The 20,718-nt window shown below is 35.1% G+C and overlaps 1 protein-coding gene and 1 long non-coding RNA gene across 3 annotated transcripts; both read left to right on the forward strand.

Annotated features, from left to right (window-relative positions):
- The first annotated feature begins 522 nt into the window (after positions 1-522).
- LOC145018270 (uncharacterized) lies at positions 523-2,458 on the forward strand. Of its 2 annotated transcripts, none has more exons than XR_013666931.1 (5): positions 523-804; positions 895-1,468; positions 1,543-1,574; positions 1,925-2,031; positions 2,188-2,458. It is a non-coding gene; the product is annotated as an uncharacterized LOC145018270 (long non-coding RNA). The 2 variants fall into 2 exon arrangements; XR_013666930.1 differs by having other exon boundaries at positions 895-1,287.
- Positions 2,459-4,537: 2,079 nt separating this feature from the next.
- On the forward strand, positions 4,538-7,328 carry LOC145015009 (protein trichome birefringence-like). Its single transcript, XM_078973464.1, has 5 exons — positions 4,538-5,659; positions 5,966-6,158; positions 6,243-6,436; positions 6,515-6,673; positions 6,792-7,328. Exons 1-5 carry the CDS (start codon positions 4,716-4,718, stop codon positions 7,141-7,143), a joined length of 1,842 nt encoding a protein of 613 aa, XP_078829590.1. The 5' UTR covers positions 4,538-4,715; the 3' UTR covers positions 7,144-7,328.
- The last annotated feature ends 13,390 nt before the right edge of the window (positions 7,329-20,718 follow it).

Here is a 20,718-nt window from a genome sequence, read left to right on the forward strand (position 1 = left end):
CAATAGCCTTGAGTGGCTAATTATTTGTGAATGATATTTTGGGGAACTCGCTAAGCTTCATGCTTACCGTGTTAGTGTGTTGTGTTTCAGATACTTCTGAGGATCGCGGGAAGGCACCAACATGATTGTACACACCTGTTTGAGACCTTGTTGAGGATTCTAGGATTTGATTTTATTGTGGATTTATGGTGACACTTGAGACACTTGTAGTTTTATGAAATATAATATATGAGTTTATGTGTTTTGAAAATGAAAAATTTGGTTTGGAAAATTACGTCATTACAAAAGTAATAAAATTTTAAAGGTAGAATAAGATAAAAATATAAAATAGAACATTATTAATTTATATACATATTAATTTTCCGTTTATTTATGCACAGTACCTTAACCTTATTGGACCATCATTATTTATTTTATTTTATTTTTCTTTTTGACCCTGTAACTGATTTACCTTTCCACGCGTTCTTCTTTTCCTCCGTCGACTTCCTGATCTCGACACAGTATCATCCACCATTTCTATTCCCCAATAATATTACTTCGCTGTATATTCTCTAAATCGATTCGTGTCCCCTCTAAACCAATTTGTGTCCTACATCGACTGACCCTGAATTTTCCAATTTTCTCTCCTCCTTCACCGTCTTCCTCTTTGAAACTGTGACTGCCATCGACTTCTTGAAGAACATGGAAACTCCGAAACAGACTTACGTTCTACTTCTTATGTCGTAATCCTTCTTCCGATCAACCATCTGTATACTTATCACCATCCACCTCAACAAATTAACTGTGTTTGTTTTGAGAGACTAGGTATTGAAGCTCTAATACCATTCAACCCTTAAATCAAACTTCTTCTTCATCTTCGATTACGAGTCATCAATTGTTTGTGTGTGTTTTCAGCGACCAGAAAACAATAATTCATCGCCGTCTCTATCTCTAAGCTATCGGGAACGAAATAGACACAGAAAGAGAGCGAAGGTGAGTACAATGTCTGTTCTTTGATTTTGTTTGCCAGGTAAACTCTGATTCTCTCTCGATTTTGCCTTTTTCAGTATGAAACGGTTTAATTTAGGTTAAATAGTTTTTTTTCCTATTATTTGAAGGATGGAATCATGTTTCAAATATGGTTTGCCTTTTTCTATCATTGCTCATCTTATTCTTTCTTTATAAATTTTGTTAATTCTGACTCATGCAAATCTACTTTTGAGTTTTCAGGGTTATTGGCCCTGCAATGCCATCTGCTTAATTGCTTGCTGTAGCAACTAAATTAACTAAAGTAGAGGCTAAGTTAAGGTATCGAGCCAACTACAAACTAGGAAAGCATCAATTATAGAGACATGGAAGCTCTCCTGATGATATTTAAAGTCATTATGTGTGCTTATGTCGGGATGCTTAGTTTAATTTTTACTTAGAAACCATGTCATGTTCTTCACATTGGATTTGTTGGTGGAAGTTCTGATGATATTCTAAAAAGGTCAAATTAAAGACCAACAAACCTTTCAAACTCATAGCTTTCTGAAAATGATGATGGTTAATTTTTTGTTCCAGGTTTTGCACTTACATAATGCGAGGCCATTACTGTAAGGATTCTCTTCTTTAAAATATCATAAAATAGACATCTAATCAATTTTTATATGAATGTTTGGAAACATTATTTTACCATTGTTGTTACACAATAAACATGATTAAAATAGTACAAAACTAAATATAATATCAAAGTTCTTGCTTCCTTTTTCCATGTCTTTATCGTATTCAAGAATCTTTATTCCATCAATATGTAATTGAAACTTTTTATCGCATTCAAGAATCTTTATTCAATCAATATTTAATTAAAACACTTTCATGCCCATTTCAAACCTTGACTTTTATACATTATAGAACATGTTTTCACCATATCTTTTAAACCTCCACAACCATATTTATCTGGCAGATTTAATGCGTTTTCTGAGAGACGACAAAGCATTGAAGGCAATCCGACTCTTTGTTAGCGAAAGTGAAACCAAAGGAATTAGCAAGGGTCTTCTCTAGAATTGGGTGGTAAGGCCTTTTTTTTTTCTTTCGGATAATCAACTATATTTTTTTTCCATATATACCCCGGCCATTAAAGTAAGTTTGCTGATATATGTGGCAAAATTATAAATATATATAATCCTAATTGATCCATTTACACATAATAGATTTCATGTTCAATAGGTTGGAGATGAAAGGTTATATGAGAAAGAAAGAAGAGGAGAAAGTCTAGAAGCCAAGTTAATTGGAGAAAGAGGGTCAAACACCTAACACTGAAAAATTAAGAATGAATCAGATGATCGAGATGTGGCTATAGGTGAAAAGCAAGGTTCATGTGGCATTGGAATTAGGTGGTGGGCTGATCAGATTGGTGGGGAAACTGTTAGCAATAATCATTTCAATGGAAACTGATTTGCTTATTATATAAGCATCGATTTTTTTGCGAGTAATCTCAAATATCTTAATTAGTTCAAAGTCCTGACCATATATTGGGAATACACCACCTTAGTTCTTAATATTTAATCACAAATATAAGATGGTCTTGGATTTTATTAAAAAAATTATCCCTTTCGTTCAATAATTTCATTTGAATATGGTTTTATAATCAAATCGCCCGTTCATTTTCTGCTGCAATTGTGACCAAATTGCCCATACAATTAAGTTGTCCTTATACATACTATGTTTTCTTATTCTTCTTTTTTGGAAAGAATGACTGATTTACATATAATAAAAACATACTTCACCCAAAATGCAAAGTATGCTGCTATTAGGTATTACCTGTTATTTATTTGAGCCTTATGGACCATTTCTATTATAGTAGAGTCCAAAAATATATTGTTCTTTCTTGACCACAACAATCATAACAACCCTTTTTATTTATTTCAACTTCATGGACCATTTTGCCATCCATCACCTTTCTAACAGGTAATGGAATGTAACCTTTGAATCAACCAGAAAAAAGCAAGTTCTTTTCCGACCCATAGCAACGCGGGGTATACCCCTAGTTAATAATTAAAATGGTTAATTGCGCTGAACATAAATTATAAAAAAACATTTAGTACAATCCAACCTTTTTGTTTTATTGACCAAAAAAACAACAACTCTTACCAATGAAGCCTAACCCAGCTGGGAAATATGTGTTGGGTTTATAACCATTGAGGGGCAAGGTGGGGAGTTCTACTCCCATTGGTGGTCACGTATGAGAAATTTTTCTTTGGAATCCCATTAAAAAGGGTGAGGGTTTGCCTTGTAAAGGAGCTCGAACCCTGACTTCCACTGTAAATGGCGGAATGGCTTCTGCTTGGTATTTGCCGTTCAAAAAAAAAAAAAAAACTAGAGACACTCTTAATAAATGTGTAGTATGTATTTAGAAAAAAAAACCTAAAAATAAAGATTTTGTGATTTGTGAATTGCTTATCGCATAAAGGACATTATTTTATTTGAATATTAAAAAAACAATTTCGTGTGTTTTCCACAAAATAAATGATATTTTTATGATATACTAGGGGAAAAACCTGGGTTTGTCTAGGACTCTTTTTGTGTTTTTTATGAAAAAAATATAAAAGTTTTGATTGTAGAGACAAAAAACGTCAAAATGGATAAAGAATTAACGGGGTTGGAATTAGTAAGTTTTTAGGAAAGAGACCAAATTTATCAATTCCTTAAAGTTTTGTGGCGAAACTTTCAATATTTAAAAGTTTCTAAAAAATATAAAAATTTTGATTGAAATGACCAAAATATTAAAATGACTAAAAAATAAGGGGCAAAGTTGAAAAAAAAACCATACAAATTTAGTATTTATAGGGGAACAAAGTTTTAATATATATATATATATATATATATATATATATATATATATATATATATATATATATATATATATATATATATATATATATATATATATATATATATATATATATTGAACTTTGAAGTTATACCGTTGCCTTTTTTTTTTTTTTTTTTTTTTGTTTTTTTTTTGTTTTGTGATTAACTCCTATTAAGCTATTACTTAACCTACATTTTTATATCACATCTTATTAGACTTTCCTTTTAGCAAGTAGTTTGATGGTCAGCTGATAGAATTTTAATAATATAGGATGATGCTATATGCTTTACAAGAAGATATTTATTTTTTTTGATTAAATTGTCCAATTTTACTGATTTAATAATATATAAATTTATTATATCTTGAAACAAAAAGTACACGTTTAAAAATTATCAAACTAGTTGTAATCATTCTGTTTTAGAAAAAAAAAACCTAGGTCAAAAAATATAAAAGAAAAAGATTAAACTATTATATTGTTACTTTACATCAACATAATTAAATTAAAATACATGATTCCATATAGTAATCAAATACAAAGTTACAAACTACACTTTGCCGCGTCTAAATAGCAAGTAGATAACATGATGCAACGCGGAATTGGTGGAATGTGACATACAGTGGCATTTCTGTAAATCCAATCATTTCCAAGCCTTAATTCGAATCCTGTACACTAGAAGAATGTTGATATTAAATGAATATTTAAAATCCAGCATTAGTAATTACCGGTATTCACACCACAACACACACTCATTGCCATAATCATCTTCTCTCTCTAGAAACAACACTCACGGGACTACGTTCTCATCCTTTCTCTCTCTACTTTTGTCTCTCAAACACTGAAATTTACTGATTTCTGCTTTTGGTTGGGTGTTGTTCCAGTTCCATGGCGGAATCAACCAAGTATATGCCCGTTAATGGAGGAGCTGTGGTGTCGGATTTCAAGTTTACGAAGATATTCTCTTTTAAAACCAAAAGGACTAGGGCTTTTGCTTATGTATTTATGGCTGTATTTGTTGCTCTTACTGTTTTTCTGGCTTTTAATCCTTCATCTAATCCTTCTTCTCCGTGGTTCTCGAATATCTTCAGTGGTTCAAGCTTTGGGATCTCTGGTAGTAGGAGTAGTGGTAGTACAAATTTGCAACCCAATGGTACAGCTGGTTTTTCTTCTGATGGTGGTATTAGATCCCAATTCTCTTCCATTTATTCTTTCCTTTTCAATTCAAATTCTACACAATCGAATCAGAATTCCACGGTTTCTACATCCAGTTCGAATGGTACTGTTGCTGGATCTAGAAGTGCAAACAGTGAAGCACCGACAGTGAATAATCATCCACCGATTGCTCCAAATCAGACACGAACTGGGGATGTTCGTGATAAAGTTGAATCTATGAAGACGAATCAGACAACGATTAGGACTCCTCCGTCTCAATCTGTTTCAAATCAGACTACGCAAACAAAACCAAAACCGTCTTCGGAAACCCTCAAAAATGCTACCCAAAATGGAGCGCAATCTAGTTCGGGGATCCCAAAATCGATGCCGGAAAACAGCAACGGAAGTGCGAATTCGACTTCTTCTGTAGTGAATAAAGGAGGGAATAATGGAACGAATACAGGAAGGTTAGCGAAACCGGGGATTGAGGATTTGGTGAAGAATTTGTCAAACTGTAACCTGTTTGATGGGAATTGGGTGAGAGATGAATCATATCCATTGTACAAACCGGGTTCATGTTCATTGATCGATGAGCAATTTAACTGTTTCGTAAATGGTAGGCCTGATAAAGTATTTCAGATGCTTAAATGGAAGCCTAAGGCTTGCACGTTACCCAGGTTAGTGGTGTTAATAGTCAAAACCCCAATTTCATTTGTTACACGTTTTTGTTAGCGGGTTGCTAATTTATCGTACTTTATAACATCATTAATTGATAGATTTTGCTTCAATTACACTCAACAACCATAGTCCTTTTTATAGATTTTGTTTCAATTACACTCAACAACCATATTCTTTTTGATTTTGACTATTCTAATCCATAAAAAGTTACTTGATATATTCAAAATGGTGTCTGCTTTAAATTTTGCTGTCAAATTGTGTTATCATAGTGAAGTTATAAATGTTTTATAAAACTATTTATACAGGTTAGACGGAAGCCGAATGCTGCAGCTATTGAGAGGAAAACGATTAGTTTTTGTTGGCGATTCATTGAACAGAAACATGTGGGAATCATTGATATGCATTCTAAGAAACTCCATTAAAGATCAAACAAAAGTTTACGAAGCTTCAGGAAGACACCATTTTAGATCAGAACCTTCTTACTCGTTTGTATTCAAGGTATGTTCCATTCATGTTAAACTTTTCACCAATGATTGTAATGTCGATCAATATTCTTAGTTTTCTTTCCTTCTGGACTAGTAGGATTATGATTGTACAGTCGAATTCTTCGTGGCTCCATTCATTGTTAGAGAATCCGAAACAAAAGACAAAAATGGAACCAAAAAGGAAACCCTACGCCTCGATTTAATTGGTACTTCTGCAGATCAATACAAAAACGCCGACATCGTTGTTTTCAACACCGGTCATTGGTGGACTCATGAAAAAACCGCAAAAGGGTATGTTTTATCTTCAATCTTTATTCCACCAAAAGTATCTTTTACCCTTTTCTGATAATCAAAATCAAAACTTTTCAGGAAAGATTATTATCAAGAAGGCAGCCATGTCTATGGTGAACTCAATGTTCTAGAAGCATTTCGTAAAGCCATGACAACATGGGGAAGATGGGTTGATGCCAATATAAACCCTAGCAAAACTTTAGTCTTTTTCCGTGGTTATTCTGCTTCTCATTTCAGGTAATAAATTAACATCAAACCAAGTTACAAATTTACAATTATGATCAAATGTTGTGAAAATTATCAAATTGATCTAATAAAATTATATATATATATATATATATATATATTTTTGTAGAGGAGGGCAGTGGAATTCAGGAGGACAATGTGACAATGAAGTGGAGCCTATTAAGAACACAACCTATCTGACACCATATCCAGATAAAATGAAGGTATTGGAGAAGGTTTTAAGAGGAATGAAAACCCGAGTTTCATATCTAAACATTACAAGATTGACAGATTTTAGGAAAGATGGACACCCTTCAATCTATAGAAAAAAACATTACACAGATGAAGAAAGAAGATCACCATTACACTTTCAAGATTGCAGCCATTGGTGTCTTCCTGGAGTACCGGATTCTTGGAATGAGATATTATATGCACAGCTTTTGTTAAATGAATACCAAAATCAACATCAGCTAAAACATTAGGTGAAGTTGAGTTGTGAATTGGATTTACTTAAAGATCTAAAGAAATTGTGAATTACTCATTTTTTTTTTGTCCCCTTAGCCTTAGGGAATATATAGAAACAAATAAGCAGATGATCCAAGAAGAATTGTTTTTGTATTGATTTTTTTTTTATAATGAAATGTGAAAAGAGCAGTATATTCAATCAGAGACTGAAAAGGGTGTTTATTTATTTATCATTTATGGTGGTTATATAATTTGGAGTGAGAAAATTTAAATAATCCGTAACCATGTTTTGCCAAGATTTTACAATAAAAAATGTTGATGCGATCCTATAATAGAGGTTTGTACTTGATAGTATTCAACAAATGAGATCCGATTCATGTTATTATATGAGATGACAGGTAACCAATCAATCAATGCAAGATTAAATAGATTGTTAGAGATATCTTATACTTTTAAGAGGAGTAAATTACATTTTTGGTCCCTGTGGTTGACGTCTCTTTGCATTTTGCTCATATTTTTCAAAATTTAAGATGAAGGGGTATTGAGGTTGGCAAATATTGCACTTTTTGGTCCTATAACTTTTTCTGGTAAATACATGAAAAATGACTTTTTTATTCCCTATTTTGTTTTTAACATTTTTATCATTTGTTTATTAGATGGGCTCTACATACCCAACACCACCACAAATACCATCCTATTTAACGATCAACAATGCACTCCACAACCACTATCGTTTTTCACCATAATGACCATCATTTCAAATCCACCATTATTTTCACCACCAACATAATATACCATAACCATCATTTTTCACAATCACCACCACCACTAAAACCCTAACAAATGACTAAGACCTAAAATGGACAAAAACATATCACAAATTGACGTCAATTTTGTGCATGTGAAAACGAAGGGGGGGGGGGGGGGGGAAGAGATCAATGGTCGATAGTTTCATGTCACCAACTCCACCATTGTCGGAAATAGACCAAAAACATATCACATCAATAGCCATTTTTGATGTTGAAAGCGAGAGAGATGTGGAAAGAGAGATATCTGATCGATGGTTCTGTGCTACCAATTCCACCTGATGATTAGGGTAGTGGAGAAGAGTATGATATATATATATATATATATATATATATATATATATATATATATATATATATATATATATATATATATATATATATATAGAGAGAGAGAGAGAGAGAGAGAGAGAGAGATGTGTTCAGATTGCAAGTGAGAAAGCTGGGGAAGAGAGCTAGGTACTTGTTCAATATTTAGACTTAAACTTAGGTCCTCGTTTTGGATTAGGAAATAACCAGTAAACTTAAAGGTATTAGTTAGAGAAATTTATGCACTCTAATTTTAATTTCTTATTGATTATATAAGGATTAACATGTGTGAATTCCTCAGAATGGTGAATATCTAAGAAAACCGCTTCCTTCATAGAGTTAGAAATGTTAAGAAAACCAACGTTGGAGAAGAAGCAACTCCAACTATGCTTGATAGTTTTCGATCCATGCTTGATATGATAATGGCATGTTCAAAGGAAAATATGTTAGGCAAATTTCAAGGTATGTTCGATACGAAAGAAGAGAAGATAAAATATTATATTAAGAATATGATTGAAGCAAGCTTAAATAGAGAGGAATATGAAACAAGAGGAGGATATTTTGATAACTCTTACCATAATGAAGAAAGAGATCAATCATTAGGCACCAAATCATATCAAGAAGAATAAGCATTGAATAGAGGTTTTTATACAAACATTTCAACATATGTCAACCTCCTAGCTATAACGAGATTCTTGATCCAGTTTTTGTACATAATTGGATTATAGAAATGGAGATGTAATTCTATGCATTATAAAGCAAGGATGAGCAAAGAGTCAATTTTGATGTGAAAACCCATGCCTTGCAATGGTGTCTTGAATTTAAAATAATCAGAGATGGACTTAAGAACAGAAACATCACTACTGATAAGTATTACGAAGAAATCCCTGAAACAGTACTGTCAGCAAAATGATTACGAATATCCTTAGGGTAGATCCTTAAGAATAAAATAGAAGAAAATGGGGACGGGTAATCAGGTTAACCGTTCGATGATTAAACATATTAACTATATTATATGGGTGAAAACCCTATATATTCACTAGGTTTCCCAACCCGGCCCACTTAGTTTCTTTGTATCACAAGTATCAATACAAAAGTATTTGATGTTTGGATCTGATGAGATATTAAATGAAATGTAGGCCATTAGACATTATAAGGCCAATAATGATTTCGTTTATGCTTATGTTTCTTGTGTCAGTTATGACATCCCAAGTTTTAATAATCAATGAAATACATTTCTTCGAATAATACTTTTTACGAGACAAACTCTGGTATGTAAAGAATACGTTGTTTTTAAAATAAACATAAATAAAAAGTTCTTTTTTAACCGTGAATATTAGGGATGCCAGACATGATCCGAGTATTATTAAACTCAATTTAGTGTTCACTTGCTTAATGATCACTGTAATAGTAGTTCATAAATTGGTAAATGTTAGGAAACCGGAACAAGATAACTAGTAACCTTAGAATTCGATAACCAACTAAATAATCCATTGTATAAGAAATCAACCATAAGGTAAAGACAATTCAAAGCTAAACAAAAGTACTCTTTAATATTGGTTTAAAACTGTTTTCTATTTGCTTGTTTTAGTTAAAATATTTGTAGTTAACTTACTTGTTTAGTTGATAACTTAAGTTTTTCCGAACATGCAAAATCAGATAAAACCATCCAATTTACAGTATTTTATTTAGTTTAATTAGTAGCAGTAGTTCTTATTAGAATCATAACTATAACCTAGTGTTCGACATCTATTCTTACTGTAACACCCGATTCAAGGTATTTTTCATTTCGACCCTTGATGTGAATTTAGTTTTCAAATTTGGTCCTAGAGGGGCATTATTGTAATTTTGGTGTAACGACGTGAAAAATTAAAACAAAATTTTCATTTTTAAAATGCATACCTTTTATAACACTTTGTAAAACAATCTTATTTGTTAAATTTCAAAACATAACTCCATATTTGAATAATTAATAATCCAGGATCCTCAAACATAACTCTTTCTCTGGTGTGTACAATCAAGCTGGTGCCGTCCCGCTAACCTGAAAACCTGAAACACATAACACATAAGACTGTAAGCACGAAGCTTAGTGAGTTCCTTAAAAATACCACATACAACACATACGCCTTTCCAGGCCATAACTCCGTGGGACCTTCCGGTCCAAGTGTCTCAGGGGACTTCCGTCCCGAATCCCGGTAGACCTTCCGGTCCTACCCTTATCGACCTTCCGGTCCGTAACCTCCTGACCTTTCGGTCCACGTCATCTTGACCTTTCGGTCCATATCATCTTGACCTTCCGGTCCTTATCATACATAACATACATACCACATACATATCACACAACAACATATAACACATATATCTCATAGCATATAGGACCTTCCGGTCACACATAGGTACCCTTCCAGGTACACTATAGTGAGAAGACTCACCTTGGATGATGAACAACTCCTATATATACTGTTGATACGCACCGGCCTCTAACTTTGTGCCAAACTCACAATTATCTTAATTAGAAACTAGGTCTAACCCCTTACTTATTAGGTCTAAAGATAGACCACCTACTAGCCCATTAATGCCCTAAACCGATTGGGCCCCCAAGGCCCAATAATAAATGGGCCCTCACACGACCCAATTTCCAAACAAAAAGGCAAGCCCAAACCAAGGCCCAAAGCACATATATACACTTCTCTAGTCCAAGACTCTAATGCATGAGGTCCATACTCCAGGCCTAACACTCAAGGCCCAACACAATGCTTAGCCCAAAAACCCTCAGAAGGAGTTATGCGGGGCGTACCCCCTTGGTATGCTCAGTGTACCCAATCACGCATGGAACTGATCGGGGACCTCAACCCACTACGCTATGCGTTCTGAGACTTACGCCTAGCGTAAGTCCCAGACTCATCCGTTCAGTATTTTTGGTCTGAATAAGTTAAGACATGGACTCATATCACAGATCTAGGCTCTCTACTGCCTCTTAAGCCATAAAGTTGGACCCTTTAAGCCTTTGCATGGCTATAAAGATCACCAACCTCTCCAAACTCTTAATAACTTTGCTCATTAAGTCCTTAACTAAAGCTTGACTTAATACAAACGACCAAGACTGGATTTTTACGAACTTACAACTCATAATACACTGAAATAAGGCAAATTCTAACTTATGGAGGCCATTTGCTCAAAAATCCTCCATCTTGGGACCAAAAACCCTAAAAGTTGGTCCATCAAGCACAACACAAACATGATAAGGAAAGCTCTGAGCTTTTTACCTCTAGAAGAAGCTCCACCCACTGAAGAACTCAGATCCGAAATTGTAATCCAACTTCTAGCCTCCACAAAGACCTCATCTTCTTCTTCACCATCACACAAAGGCTCTTTCTAGCTCAAAATACTCACACACAACTTTAGAACGATGATGATGCTCTCTTAGGGTTTCTCTCAGTGAAATGGTGGCTGAGGATAAGGCCATAGCATTCCTTATATAGTGCACAAGTCTCATTTAGGGTTTGAGTTTGGGCCCACTACGCCCAGCGTAGTCCAAGGTACGCCCAGCGTACCGTGAGTATTCCGCATCCAACTTAAGCGCATGAGTACGCGCAACATACTATTCAGTACGCCCAACATACTCATTCACCATAACTTTCATTTAAGGGATAATCTTGACAACTTGAAGAAGAAGAAGGGTTAAATAGATATATCCAAATTCCCGGATGTTACATTTGGGATGGGAGTGCGTACGCTGGGCATACCTCCTATATGTTGGGAATACGTAATTAGGGGACAAACCCTAATTTTAGGGTTTGGATCTTATTTAAGAAACCTTATTTCCCAAGGTTCTCTCATTTCCCAGCCTTCATCGCCCTTTTGAGTCCCATTTCAAAACCCCATCTTATCTAGAAAGATTTAACCATGTGTGTGTGTTTTTGTGGCTGTTTGGTGAACCTTGAAGAAAAAGAAACTTGGAAAAGGATCCTTGGTCAAGTAGGAGCTTGTAGATCCATAATCTACTTTCAATTCTCAGCTTCATTAAGGTATAAAGCTTCTATCTTGATGAATCTATTGTTAGATCTATAATAATGTTTGTTTTGAGCACATTTGGTCCCATGCATGAGTTCTAGTGGGGATTTGTCACTCCAGAAGCTATGAGTTGCTCCTTTTGATGTTTCTTAGACCCATAGTTCATAAAGTTAGCATCTTGATGGTTGAGGATAAACCATGCATGAGTATATGTCTATTTGGTGAAAGTATGATGCTAAGTCTAAGGTTTGGGTCCATTTAAGCTATGCAAAGGTACCAAGTTAGTGACTTTATGGATTAAGACGTTCCCCAAGGTATGGATCTGAAATTTGGACTTTTGGTCTTAAACAATAAGGACTTAATGGATGAAGAGGCTGAAGGGGGCGTACGAAAGCGTACGCTGCGCGTACCCGTCTGGATCCCCTACTCCATGTAGCGACCTAGTATGCTGGGGGTACGCTTAGCATACGCGACCTGGTCATGGGCTTTTAATGTTGGGCCATCATTGGACTTTATGGTTTTACGCCCTTGTTAGGCCATACGTCTTTTTTATTTTGGGAAACTGTTAGTTCTTTGGCCTTCTTGGATTTGCGCCCATATTGGGCTTTAAGTGTCCTTTAGGAATTGGGCCATTATTGGGTTTTTGTGCCATTGGGTTCGGGTTGCAGCTTTTGGGCCAATTAAGGGAAGGGTAAAATGGTCTTTTACACTGGAAGTCAAGATTAGTCGATTTAAGTCCCGATTATGGTTATGACCCAATTATTAATTAGGGTTTTACTTGATTGGTTAGTGCGGGGATTTTCTGGTTCAGCAGATTGAGCATCTATTCGACTTTCAGCAGATTTAGGTGAGTTTGCTAACTATATTGTAGGACACTAGGGATTGTATGTGGCTGTAGTCTTTGTGACTCCTGATGTATGTGTTGTATGCCTGTGTTACTGTTTGCTATATGTATGTAGGGTGAAATAGACCAGGTACAATCTTATGCTGATGTGTGAGTTGAAATAGACTCGAGAGTGAAATAGACCCGGTACAACCTTGTGCTAACATATGAGTTGAAATAGAATCGTGGGTGAAATAGACCCGGCACAACCTTGAGCTGACGTATATTTATGGTATGTGTTATTTAGGGGAACTCACTAAGCTTTGTGCTTACGGTTTTCAGTTTATGTTTCAGGTATTTCTGGTTTGAAGGGGAAGAGCTCGGGATGATCGCATTGCACACAGACCATGATTTTCCACATATTTGACTCTGATGTATTTTGGGATGTTTTTGGATACACTATGATTACTTTATGGTTTTTGAAAAACATGTTTGGTTGATGGTTTAATTAATATAAAAACGAAAACTTTTGGTTTTGAGTTTTGGGATGTTACACTTACCTTTACTATACTATTTTGTCATTAGGTACACTTCCTTTTTGTGTTTAGCTAGTTTAGATTTGATAGGACTTATAAATTTAAAACTTTTAGTGCAAATAATGACATTAGGTTTATTGGTGGTTCATTCTAGAGGTGTCTTGTTCGGCCTATACTACTTCTTTGGTGCAATCACAGAAGAAGAATCCTCCGTTGGATTCTCATTCATCAGATCAATTGGCGAGCATGAAGAAATTAAAGACTATGAAAGTTTCTTTTTAATTCTATTTAGTTTTGTTTTGTTTCATTGTTTGTTTTGAACATGGATCCACTCGTGAGTTATGAGATAAGTTTTTCTGATTATTTCTTCTGATGTTTACGCCTTTGTGGCTTTTATGATCCTCATAACCCAACAGAAACCACATGAGTTGACCTACCACATACATGATATTGAACTCGTGGTGGTTGTTCATGCAATTTAAATTTAAAGACATAGTTTGTATGGGACACAATGTAAGGTTTTCATCAATCACAAAATATACAATTGTTGTTGACTGAAAAAGATTTGAACATGCATAAAAGAACATGAATTGAGATTTCCAAAGATTATGATTTGTAACATCCCAAAAATCCGACCATAAAGTTTTGAAAATCAGAGTATAGGTTTTTACAAAAAGTTTTCATTCATATTCATTACTAAATCATGAAATCGTCATTTCATGTCACATTAACATATTCATAGTAAAAATGCAAAAACTAAGTTTTGTTTTGAAAACCATAACGTAACATATAATAGTTAAACTAGATGCGATGCCCTTTCGAGAATGTCTAGATATCCCATCCATGCCAGCTCCTTAACCTTCAAACTTGAAGGACATGAAACTAAAAACATAAAGTAATAACTGTAAGCTAAAGCTTAGTGACTAATCATAACACTCACTCATTATACAAATCATATGAAATGCACACAATAACACATAAACTTCAAGTAATAAGTCACACATTACTTACATTCCACCACATAACATATGTTGGCATATTTCTTACCACTATGACTAGAACTTCCCTCTGAGAGGTTATTCTCTAGAACACAGATCTTCCGATCACACTTCCATCCGAGAGGTTGTTCGTGACCGACATACTATCATGGTGATCAAACTTCCCTCAGAGAGGCTATTCATGATCAATATATTGAAATGGTTAAACTAGAACTTCCCTCAGAGAGGTTGTTCGTGATCAACATACTGGCATGGTTAAACTAGAACTTCCCTCCGAGAGACTATTCGTGATCAACATACTGACATGGTTAAACTAGAACTTCTCTAGTTACCCGACCTTCCCAACCACACTTCCCTCCGAGAGGCTTTTCACAGCCGTACATAACATAATTACATAGTCAACATAAGAAGAAAGTTTGTGAGAACTCACATGAATGATTGATAAGCTATTCTACACAGTGAGCTAAGTGGTATTGATATTGCCTTGAACCACTACACAACAATTAGCTCTAATTTAGTAATTAGGCATATAATGCTTGTCTTTCCTTACTAAACGAGTCTTTCTCTTTCTAATTCTTATCTTGGGGATAAATACCATTTCCCTTAATCAATAGTATGAAAAGCACACTTTACCAACATTTGACCCAAAGTTAAACTGGTCAAAAATCAACAATCAACAGTCTAACGCGCCGTGGCCTAGTCTTGATAAAACAACCACATGACTCCCCAGTCCACGACACCGTGGTCGTCTCGTTTGGCAGAACAACTTTTTTTTTTTATTAATCTCTAATCCATTAAGTCCAAGCCTCATGCTTCCCAGGAGGCTTTAATACTCCCTTAAGGTCCATAAAAATTGAAACTTTATGAACATGCACATCTCATGTAAGTCTCACACCAAACTAGGTCAACCAGAGTAAAAATATGGCCCAAACTTCATGCATGTGACCAAATGGTGAGTGAAATCCAGATCTAACAGATATAATAGTCTTAGGACATCAGAGAGCAATAAAGTTACAAACTTTATTTCAATCACTCACTCAACACAACATACCAAACTTGCTTATAAGCTCAAGATCTAAGAGCAATAAAGTTACAAACTTTATTTCAATCACTCACTCAACACAACAAAGGTCGAGCCTTGAAGACTTACAAGAGTCCAAGAGATGATCAAGGGGTTTCTTGTGCTTTCTCGACAGTTCCTTGCACCACCAATGCAGTTCTTCTTCCTTCAATGGGCACAAAACAGGTAAAATGAGCTCAAAATGGGCAAAATGAGGCTAAGGTTTGATATTATTTTCTTGGAGGTGATGGAGGCTAAGGGTTATAGAAACCATAGCCATCACAACCCTTAAATAGGGCTTAAGGCATGAAAATTATGGTTTTTAGGCTGAGACAGCCGTCGCGCCGAGGGGGAACTAACAACTGTGATCCTTATTTAATCGACGTGGCTACTCTGCGGACAACCCATGACAACGCCATGTCGAGATCCCATGAACTAGAAATCGGCATGTTACACGATTGTAAGATACTTTATCATCCATTAAAAGCAAAATATTATAGAGGATGCGTTCAGTCTGAAAGAAATTAGAGAAATGAGATGAATTCAAACATTAAGGATAAGGATTGTATGATCCATTTCAGATACATTAATGAGGGAATAATAAAAGAAGCGATTCATAATGATAACATTAACAAAGAGAAGTTGGAACAGTCTATTAATTTTGAAATGAACTGAGACAGATTAAAGACTTTCCAAGGAAGAATTTTGGTACCATTATATGGCGAAATTCGAAAATTATTGTTGAACGAAGCTCACAAATCAATTAAAAATTTGATGTTGTATGAAGCTCACAAGTCATGATACTTCGTGCATCCCAAAAGCACCATATATATATATATATATATATATATATATATATATATATATATATATATATATATATATATATATATATATATATATATATATATATATATATATATGAAATCTTACTATTGGTGGCTAACCGTGAAGGTAGATCTAGCCAATTGTCTTGAAGCGTGTTTTGGTAGGTGAAAAAGTAAAACACGCTTCAAGACAATTGGCTAGATCTACCTTCACGGTCAGCCACCAATAGTAAGATTTCATATATATATATATATATATATATATATATATATATATATATATATATGAAATCTTACTATTGGTGGCTGACCGTGAAGGTAGATCTAGCCAATTGTCTTGAAGCGTGGTTTACTTTTTCACCTATCAAAACCAAACAACAAAGACCATATGAAGATTTTAATTAGAGGATAGAAAGGTATATTAATGAATTGGGCTACTAATAGCATGATATAATGGCACAAAAGAATGTCATTGAAAGTTTGTACAATTAAATGCTATTATGTTTTTTTTTAAACTTTATTTCATATCATATTCACCTAACTAACAAGAGGCTAGTGCATGTGATTTTTACATTGCTTCAATTACAAAGAAAGGGTGAAGTAATCCATTGGTTCCAATCTAATTTGTCACATCCTCCTCTATGTTTTACCTATACATAAGTATGAGCCTTTACATCTGAGATAATTTTTGCCGATTCAATATTATGTTTTTTTAAAAATTCTTTCATTCCTAGCTTTCCATAAACACCATAGGGCTCCAAACAAGATCGTTGTTAAAGTTGTTCTCCTTTTGGGGCAATTCCCCCATTTAAAGGCAAAGTCAACGATGCTTGAGACTGTTTGAAATTCATTTGCCCGAATATTACACCATTGGAAGATCGCCTGAATTATGCCTTTCGCTAGTGAACATGAGACCAGGATATGATCCCCTGATTCTTCCGCTTGTCGACAAGCACCACACGTAGTCGATGTCATTATAACTCCTCTATTCTTAAGAGCTTCAGCCGAAGGAATTCAGTTTTGTTTTTCCCACCACACAAAGCCCAAGACTTTTAATGGGATTGTTTTTATCCATGGAAATACACCATCGAATACTGGAAAAGTTGCCCTTGTAGTTCTATCCTGGAGGGCTGCCACATAAAATTCACCATCCAAGATGAACGATGATACCCATCCGACCCTTGACTCACCCGGTTGCATTACCTCCTCGAAAGGGATATTGATTCTATCAAGTGCATCTTTGCTTTTCAGTATGTTTTTCCAAACTCCAGTTCACTGACTCTTTGGCTGGATTTGAGCATGGTTGCCATGAAAGTTGTGTAGTCCCCTGATAACCTGTGACTAAAAGGAGTTTGGCTCACATTTCAATCGCCATAACCACTTGGTGAGCAATGCAAGGTTTAAAGATTGGATTGATCCCAAACCTAGAGCTCCTACCGCTTTTGGAGCTGTAATGTTTTCCCATGCCACCCAATTTATACTTTTATTACAAGCAGCGCCTCCCCATATAAATTGTCTTTGAATTTTTTCAAGAGAATTTATGACTCCAATCGGGGCACTAAAAATGGATAGATAATAAGTGGGTAAACTCCCAAGGACAAATTTAGCAAGTATAACTCGTCCACCAAAACTAAGAGTTTTTTCTTTCCAAGCCGATAGCTTAGTCCTTAGTTTATCCACGATTGTAGACCATGAGGCCATACAGTTCATATTCATACCCACCGATATCCCGAGGTAGGTGAAAGGAAGGGATGCCGGTTCATATCCTAATGGGTTTGCCTAGTTGACAACTTCGTGGACTCCAATACCATAAACTTTGGATTTGCTGAAATTAACCTTCAAACCAGAAGAGACATAAAAATATCTAAGTATTATGGCCAGGTTTACAATATTCCTCTTCGACAAGGAAAATATCTTTGACATTGAAAGCTCCTTAGTAGGACTTCCATTAAAAATATCCGAAGAATAGGGCATCATCTGCGTATAAGAGATGAGACAAGAAAAATTCATAATTTGGGATGTGAATTCCATCAAAAATATCTTTGGAGGTTGCTGATTTCAGGGCAACACTCAGTCCCTCCATCGCAATAATGAATAGACTAGGGGACAGTGGGTCCCCTTGCCTCACCCCCTTTGACATTGAAAACTCCTTAGTAGGACTTCCATTAATGATAATAGAGGCTCTAGCCGACTTTAAGCAGCCCGTAATCCATTTAGTCCCAAAATTCATTTGGGCCATTATACACTCAAGGTAACCCCAATTTATCAAGTCAAAAGCTTTGTTGAAGTCTACTTTAAACAGTAATATTTTTCTCCTATTAGCCTTGGCCTATGAACATATCTCATTTACAATGAGAGGTTCCTCTAGAATATTTCGACCTTCAACAAAAGCAGATTGGACATCATCGATAACTCTCCCAATTACTTTTTTAACCCTTAAGGCAAGGATCTTATACAACAAGCCAATCAAACTGATTGGCCGATAGTTGACAAGGCTGAGTGGATCATTAATCTTCGCAACTAGAGTAATAAAAGATGCATTATAGCCCCGTGAGAACTGGCCCCATCTTTCGAAGTATTTTACAAACTCTAGGATATCATTTTTTTATAGTTTCCCAAATTTTTTTGAAGAACTTAAAGGTGAAGCCATCCGGCCCGTGCCTTCTCACTACCACATGACCAGATGACATTTATTATTTCAGAAATTGAAATTGGGGCCTCCAAAAATTCTACATTAGTTTGGGATATATTTTTTTTTTAAATAGATCACTATAGAACCGTGGTCTAGACACCCATTTCATGAAAAATTTTCGAAAAGAACTTCACAGCTTCATTCTTCATTTCACCAGGGTTTGAAACCCATTTCCCTTCCACCGAGAAACCATGGATCTGATTCCTTCTTGCCCTGCTATTAACATAACCATGAAAGAATTGAGAATTCTCATCCCCATCGACTACCCACTTGATTCTCGCTTTTTTCCTGAGATCCAGCGAGACAAGCCTTTCTAATTCATAGATCTTTCTATAGCCCAAAGACCGTTCTTCAATTTCTAGTTCATATAATTGCCTCACTTCCGCAATTAAATCTATCTCACCCATTCTTTTTTCGTGTTTAAGATTTCGTCATTTTCTTTATGATATTCAATCGCCCTCCATTTTTTTTTATTTCCCCCTTTAAGTATTTGAATTTGCATACTAGGAAAGCATCTACAACACCAAGACCTTTGAATTCATCCCATGCTTTAAGGACCACCTCCTCAAATCCATCTCGCAAAAGCCATGAGTTAAACAGTTTAAAAGGGGGAGGGCCAAAATCTTCAATCTCAATTTTAAGTATAACATGGGATCTTTGGGGAGAGCAATAGATGAGGCTAAGAGAAATTTATCAACAAAATTTGAGCAAACCAAAATTCTATCTAGTTTACTCAACTTTGCTCTAAATTGTTGAAAAAAAGTAAATCTATTTCCACTCATTCTTAAATCATGCAGATAAGCCATTTCAATGAATCTATTAAAGGACTCTACACTCTATTTTCAAAACAACGAGTTGATCCGTTCCTCAGGTCACGGCACCAAGATAGGGCATCCATAATACATTGAACTCTATAGAGTTCAATAGAGTACCACATCATCATTCATTATTCCATACAACTCTATTCATTATTATCCCACAATGCATTAAACTCTACAAGTTCAATGAAACATATAAAAAAATATTTATTTAAAGATTTAAAGATTTTTCTTTTTCCCATTGAAGAGTTCAATAACCATTGAACTCCAAATCCATTGAATGTCAATGTGACATTTCACGATGGTGGAACGTTGTATCCATTGAATGACAAGTAGACATGACACCTCATTCAACTCTTCCATTAAACTCTCCATTATGGACGCTTTTAGTCTAATTAAGTAATAAACCTTTCTATCCTCTAATAAAAATCCAATTAAAAGCAACAAGTTGGACCCACTAGCTAAAATAGAGTTTTTATCCAATTTAGTTTGAAGACGCGATTGTTCCGATGAGACCACCACTTGCCATGGTAAGGCATGGTTAAACTCCATTAAACAACCAACATCTGTAGGAGATCAGCCCCTGTTGGATCAAATCGTTCAGGCCACAAATTCTAAAGATGGAGTTTTTTAAGAACCGACTGTAAGTTCTCTATTGCATACATTGAAAGTGATTACAAAGGGAAATATAAATACTGAATACAGAAAC

This window comes from Lactuca saligna, chromosome 9 (assembly GCF_052625555.1).
Source record: "Lactuca saligna cultivar CGN05327 chromosome 9, ASM5262555v1, whole genome shotgun sequence".
NCBI lineage: Eukaryota > Viridiplantae > Streptophyta > Magnoliopsida > Asterales > Asteraceae > Lactuca > Lactuca saligna.

Coding starts and splice junctions, on each gene's coding strand:
- LOC145015009 (XM_078973464.1), top strand. CDS start 4,716: ATGGCGGAATCAACCAAGTATATGCCCGTTAATGGAGGAGCTGTGGTG. Junction 6,437..6,514: donor CATGAAAAAACCGCAAAAGG/GTATGTTTTATC, acceptor AAAACTTTTCAG/GAAAGATTATTATCAAGAAG. Junction 6,674..6,791: donor TATTCTGCTTCTCATTTCAG/GTAATAAATTAA, acceptor ATATTTTTGTAG/AGGAGGGCAGTGGAATTCAG.